Genomic DNA, 6,831 nt, shown 5'->3' with positions numbered 1-6,831 from the left:
AGGTGTTGTTCGTTCCAGATTCCATTGAACTTTAACTGCAAAGGGATAAGGAAGGCATCTTGGACGCCCAGTGCTAAGCGGCTGAGCCCAGGATGTCCAAACATCAAGGTGGAGATAAAACATGAGAGGCTGTGTTGATCCTAGCAGTCATTGTTCTGGAACTCTGCACTTTCCCGGGCCACCTAAGACGGACAGAGCCAGGGACCAGTGAGAAGGGTGACCGGACAGAGCCAGGGACCAGTGAGAAGGGTGACCGTGGAACGTCTAGACTCGGGTTCCTGCTGGGAATCGAGAGTGCAATCTGTCCAGAAAGGCACTAGTCCTTGGGGAGTTCCCTTGGGGAGCCCCGAGCTCCCTTCTACAGAGGCTGCGGGCGCGACGCCATCATCGTTTAAGGTCAAGCGTTCCGGAAGTCATGGCTAAGAGTGCCTGGCCTCAATCCTCCTGATGCCTATAGCCGAGACCAAACAGCTCCCAGGAGTGGAGCCCCAGGGACAGGACACACGCAACGCTGCCAGGGCGCCACATTTAAACTCCTGCCCCAGTATTCCCCCCCCAACTTGACTTCAGCTGCTCCTGCCCACAGCCCCAGACCTAATTCCAGGATGGAGCTGGTTCCCGGTGCAGCTTGTCTTTCCCACAAGACCCGTACCTCCTCTACTATTGAAATGCAAATTCTGACCAAACGTCGCCGAGGGCCGCTACACACAAAGCCTGATCCTTCCGCAGCCCCAGCTCAAACTTTTGGTCTCTGTAAACTTTCGAACAAGAAGTAGTTCCTAGATGCCCATTCCCTACACCCCTCCATTCTTCCTTGTCTTGCGAACCAGAAGACCCTGGCTCGGGACGCGCTCCCTAGCCCGGGCAGGCGCAGAACCCACCAAAGTGCTGGGAGGAACAGGGTCCACAAGGGGGTAAGGGTTCGCAGGATCCATAGGCGGAGCCCGCTGGGATGGGGCGGGTCAGGGGCGGGCCCCCATAGGGGCGGAGCGTCCGCCGGCCCAGAGCCTCACTGTTGCCTCTGCCGCGGGAGGGAGCGCAGGGGCGTGGGGCGTAGGGCGCGGGCGCTGGGCGCGGGTGCGAGAGCAGTGAAGGAGCGAGCCCGGGTGCCTTGTAGGGCCCAGCGCCGCTGAGAGCCCAGCGCCGCCCACCCGCCAGGAAAGAGGGCAGCAGCGGGTGGACGCCTGCGGGACCGCCGGTGGTGTGCGTGAACGTCCGATCCCCGCCGGCCACCCCAAGAGGCCGCCGCCCGGGCTGCGGGCAGCTGGCGAGCAGGCATGCCGCGGCTCCTGACGCCCTTGCTCTGCCTAACGCTGCTGCCCGCGCTCGCCGCAAAAGGTAGGCTCCCGCGAGCCCGCAACTTCGGACGCCCTTCGGAAACTTCTGCTGCGCCCTGCGCACACTTTGGGTAGATAGGAGTAAGGGACCAGCTGCCAGAGTTGGGAGTCAGAGCGGGTGGACGGGACCGTGGGACCTGGTGTCCTGGCGTGTGAAGAGGACCCTTTTCCTTCCAAGGGTACCCACTTTTCTCATAGCGTCCAAAGATGCTGGAAGTTTGGTATGGGGCTCTGGGGGGCCCCGGGGCCCCGGAGGCCCAACCCTGGCTCGCACTTGGGTAGACGTCTTGGGGCTCGCCGCGGGGGCGGACATGCTGCTTGCGCCTCTACTTTTCGATTTGAATCGAATCGGTTTTGGTTTCCTGTTGCTTCTTGGGACCATTTATTTTCATTCTTCTTTGCCTCCGGCCCGTGCTGGGGCGGATGTTGGGGTGCAGTGTGAGGTCAGGGGCGTTATGCTCACGTTGCTTACTTAGAGCGGGGTGGAGACGATGTGCCCTGGACTCCTAGTATGGGGTTTTGGGATCGCTGTCCCCTAGTCGGAATCAAACTTTCGAAGAGGGTCGATGTGCAGGTGGCTTGCTGCCTAGGGTGGGCGTGGGACTCACTCATTTCGGAAGTTTGAAAATCCTGTGCTGATTGGAACGGGAGCCAGAGAGGGGAGCCCTTATTTCCCTGCCGGCTTCACAGAACCGGGGACTCCTGTCGTAGTAACCAACTGCACTCTTCTCCCAGTAATAGGAGAGAACTGCCTCCCCTTTTCTTAAAAGTGGGGTTTTATGTGACGCTCGAACTCAGCCCCACATCGGAGCTTAATTTCTGGAGTTCCTTAAGATGGCGTGGGAGGGGCTTGATTAATAGCCCCTTCCCGAGAACAGGGCGGAATTCCTTCTAAGTGAGGTTTCTAAGACCCCCCCCCGTGGGTGCGGCGGGGGCTGCCCCTGGAGATGCCTGCGAACAGGTATTGGGTGTCGGAGGAGGCGGGGCAGGTCTCCGGGTGCGGCCCCGCTGCCCCAGGAGGCGGCCCTGGCACGACAATGGGCCGCTCTGATTCCCGGGCCGGCGCTTTGTTGGAGGGCGGGGTGGCGGGCTCCGCAGCTGTCGCTTTTTCCCACGATCCGGGGAGCTGAGTGTGGCCACCCCCTCCCTCCTGCGGTCCCCTCGTATCTTGTGTTTGAACTGAGGCAAGGGTGGAGGCTGGTCGGGGGCTTTGCTGGGCTTCTTAATCCCCTCCCACTTTGGTTGAGTGGTTAGAAGTTTGGGAGAATTTCCTAAGTCTTTCTGTTGCCGTCCACTTCGCCTCACTGTGAGTGGGGCGGTACACCTGCCACCTAGCCAGCCTATCCCTTCTCCACTAGTTTTTGACTCCAATACTGTGAGCAGAACATTGATTCGTAAGCCGTCCCCCGCCCTGCCCCCACCTCCGGACTGCCAGTAACTCTAGTGCATAGGCACCATGGCTTTAAATCTCCGTCCACCGTCAGGACCATAAGGAGTTAGGTGCCCAGCACCAAGACTGACCTCTGTCTTCTGACCTTTCCCCAGGCTTGAGATGCTCCCAGCCAAGTGGGACCTGCCTGAATGGAGGGAGGTGCGAAGTGGCCAACGGCACTGAAGCCTGTGTGTGAGTACCGCCCCTGAGGGGACCTGTTGCTTTTGTCAGAGCAGAGCCCCTGCCTTCTGGGGACAGAACACTGGGCTATTGTCTTCGGAAGACAGCCCCGAGGCTGAGTGCAGTCACGTGCTGACTTTTATTGGACAAAGTCTGGCAATTACTTAATCACCAGCAATTATGCCGCGTGTGGAGCTACTCTGGCCCCTGGAGGTTGGCACACTCCTTCGTGGGCCCTCAGGCTCCTGGGAATTCTTGGTGCCCTAATTCTTAGTGAAAATGCTTGAGAAACAGTTGTTTTTGATGATGAGCATTTGTTCTGGGGCACTTACCGGGAGTCTGAGCCCCCACTCCCTGTCACCTGGGATCCCTCTCTCCAAGCAGGAGTGCACTAGGCAGGAAATTGACCGCTGTTGTTAGTGTTCTGATTTTGTTGGTGTTTTTTGTTTTGTTTGTTTGTTTGTTTGTAGCAGGATCTCACTAGGTAGCTCTGGCTGTCCTCATCACTATATAGACCTTGAACTCAGAGATCTGCCTGCCTCTGCCCAGTGAAAAGTGCCTATTTTAAGACAAGACCTCTGGACTCTGTGCCACGGGCCCTTGTCCTCAGGTCACCAACTGTGAAATGGGTATGACATGGGAAGGTCTGCTCCATGTTGGGAAGTCCTTCTGGGAAGGATCCTGGCCAGGTTGCCCGCAAGGGCGGCCAGGGGAAGTCTCTGCTGGTGCTAGTGCCCTTCAACTTGAGTTCCTCCCTGATGAGACTAGCAAGGTGCTGGAGGCTGAGGCCTCCCCTGGAGGCTGGAGACAGAGAAGGCTCCAGCCTACATGGCACGCCCTCATTCCAACTGCTGAATGGCTCATCCCCTTGACAACGGGGACTGCTGCCTCCAGTACCCAGCCTGTGGGCTGCAGCCCCACCTCCCTGGCTGGCCCGCCCTGTACCGAAGCCAATTAAGCAGGTCTGTGAGCAGTTTATTGGACAAAGCCGATTGTGCCTCTGTCAGACACTAATGAATGCACACTCCTTTTTTTTTTTTTCTTTTTTTGGGGGGGCCCTTTCTCCCCCTTGCAGAAGTCTCACGGACGCTTGATGCCCTAAATCTTATTTCCTTCCATTCAGAGGCCGACAGCTGGGATTCAGTAGAAGGGCAGCGGCTATTGTTGGGAGGCGATTAATGCTGTGTGATTAATTATGCGTGGCTTCCCAGAACGTACAACCCCCTTCCCGCCTCTCTGCTCCTAGGTCTGCCTGCCTCACTGGCAGGGCGGGGCTGAAACGTTTCTTACTTCTGCTCAGCACTTGGAGGGGTCCTGCCAGCCTGGGGAGATTGAGGGCAGTTTCTTCTTAGCCCCGCCAGGAAAGGGGTACAGCCTGGTCTGCTGCCCGCCAGTCACTTGGTAGCGTTAATGTTATTTGCTGTAGTCCCACTAATAGCTTGTATCTTAGTTTCTGCATGGATGCCTTTCAAGCCAAAGGCACAGAGGTGCTGTGCTTTCTTTCCCACCTCCCAAATTTGGGGAAGCTGCTTGCAAATCCCTTGCAGTACAAGCCAGGCCACTGAAAGGATCTTGGTGCCAGGCCTTCTGTCTTGCACTAGATCCTAAGGCCCTTCCTCCTTGGCAGAAAACTTGCTTCAGTTTGGCTCAGAGTTCCACTGAGTTCTATCCACAGAGGCCGCATTGTGCTCACTCCGTAAGTCCAATGAGATGAAAGAGATATGCTCACTTCTGGTCAGCAGAGCTGGAGGCCAAGGCTACAGCCAGGCCTGGCTGGTGATAGACACAGGTCTGGGCTCACTGTGCAGTTTGGGGGTTCTTTATAGCCAATCCATAGAGGGGTCCAGTGTCACTGTGTGGGCTTGGGTGTTTGAGGGTCCCACCCATTCCATGGTGTTGTCTACTTCTTCACATGGCCTCAGGAGGCCTATCCAAGAGTTTGCCAGAGCATACACAGAGAAATCCGCCACTCCTGACTGGGGAAAGGCAGTTCCCTTTTTCCTCAAAGGAACCTAAAGGGGTGAGCTTGGAGCCTGTAGACCTCTGTCACACCTAGCCACGATCCTAATGTTACCTCTGTCACACCTAGCCACGATCCTAATGGTTTTCCGCTTCTTGTGCTGCCTACTCTGAGAAGGGCCTGAGAACCATGGCATCATATAACAGTGAATTGGTGCTTTCTAAATCATCTCTTCTACCAAAACAGAGAACCTACCCCGAAAGCTGCGGGGCAGGGAGTTTCAGGGCTCAGGATTGCAAAGTAACCCTCTTGGTACCAAGTGCCACTTAAGTACTAGTGCCACTGAGGCTTAGCTAGCCAGTGATCATAGAGGAAAGGCCTGGCTTTTCCTCCAAAGGGCCTCTGATATCCCACAAAGCACAGCGGCTGCGAAGACTCTTCTCTGCCCACAGGGTGCAAAGCCATGCCTTCCTTCCTTGTGGGCCCAATTGGTGCTGAGAGGGAAGGCCGACAAAAGGCTGTCATTTGAAAAGCCAGAGGGACCTCTACACTTGGGTAAACATGAATTCACTGATCAAAGGGGCTTATAAGGAGCTGCAGACTCTGAACTGAGGGAGCTCAGGAATAGTGTTAGGAGACTAAGGCCACCTTCACTGGGAGCTAAGCCAGATGTGAAGAGGACATGCATTTTAAATGCATTTAGGAATCGGGTGAACTACGCCCAGAGACATTCAGGGCAGTGGGTGATAATCTTGGGGTACCCTGTGTTTGAGAATCTGACCTTAGCGTCACCATCTTTAAGTCAGGGCAGAATCAGGATTGATATCTTGGTGGTACACAGGATTGAGTAAGAGCTTTAAGAGTACACACTGAAGAACACCCGTGTCTTTTTCACACTCTGCTGGTGAGCTCGTGGGGCTGGTTTTGAGGGCTTCATTCTCCCATAATAAGTTGGGTGATGAATTAGTTCACCATCCCAATAGTGCTATCTGGTGGGTCTGTTCGAATTACTGTTTAGGGACGAGCTGGCTGGGTCTGAGGATTCTAGCCTGGGACGTGGCTGCAGTTGTCAGCTCTTTCAGTTTCCTTTTTTGGAATTTCTGTGTCTGAGCACTGAGAGCAGGCATATGTATGGAAGTCCGAGGACATCTTCTGCAAGTCAGTTCTTTCCTAGGTCTGGGGGTCCAAATCAGGCCGTCAGGCTTGTGTAGTACATGCCTTTCCTCTCTGAGCCATCTCACTGGTCCCTCGGACACTTTAAAGCAACTACTGTGCTCTGCGATCGACTCCAGGTAGAGCCCAGACCTGGACTGTCATCCAGCATGTCTGTGACATCTACATACATGGTAGACCTGCCCCACCATGGCCTGACAGGGCTCTCAGCAGATCAGCCGGGGTCAGGCACAGGGAGAGAATTCAGCCGTGTTTGGTTGTGGACTGTTTCAGCTGATGCCCTTTCCTCCCTCCCTCCAGAGTCTGGGTTATAGCCACATCCCTGACCCATCACTTCCTGCCCTCGTGGTAAGGCCGGAAGTGATTGTGGACTGAGGAGGGACCCAACAGAATGCTCTATGTCTTCCATCTCCTGGCCCTGCGACTGTTCCATTGAGTCACACGCCATCGTGGGTTGGTCCCATCCAACCCAGTAGGAGAGCCAAGGCTGTCCCAGGCTTGCCTGTCGGTGCAGTGCCATGTCTGGCCTTCAAGGACATGAGGTTAGAAAAACAGGTTAAAAAACCAGCCTCACAACTTCACGTGTCATGGAACCTGTGGGGAGACGTCCAGGTACCGGAACACCTGAGCAGAGGCGGAGTGTTCCATGAAGGAGAGTGTCTCTGTGGGCAGCCCTGCCTCTGGCCAGCAGCCAACAGTTTTTCCATTGAAGGAATAATAATAATGCTAAAGGAGAGAGACAGAGCACA

The 6,831-nt window shown here is 55.7% G+C and overlaps 1 protein-coding gene across 1 annotated transcript in view; it reads left to right on the top strand.

Annotated features, from left to right (window-relative positions):
• The first annotated feature begins 1,016 nt into the window (after positions 1-1,016).
• Positions 1,017-6,831, top strand: part of Notch1 (notch receptor 1) — a 45,817-nt gene continuing 40,002 nt past the window's right edge. The window contains exons 1-2 of the mRNA XM_021194012.1: positions 1,017-1,338; positions 2,883-2,961. Of these exons, the coding sequence (XP_021049671.1) occupies positions 1,278-1,338; positions 2,883-2,961 (140 nt within the window). The 5' untranslated portion in view covers positions 1,017-1,277. The remainder of the gene's footprint in view (positions 1,339-2,882; positions 2,962-6,831) is intronic.

Source organism: Mus pahari, chromosome 3, assembly GCF_900095145.1.
Source record: "Mus pahari chromosome 3, PAHARI_EIJ_v1.1, whole genome shotgun sequence".
Classification (NCBI taxonomy): domain Eukaryota; kingdom Metazoa; phylum Chordata; class Mammalia; order Rodentia; family Muridae; genus Mus; species Mus pahari.
Note: the sequence above shows the minus strand (reverse complement) of the source record. Positions and strands in the feature narration are given on the sequence as shown.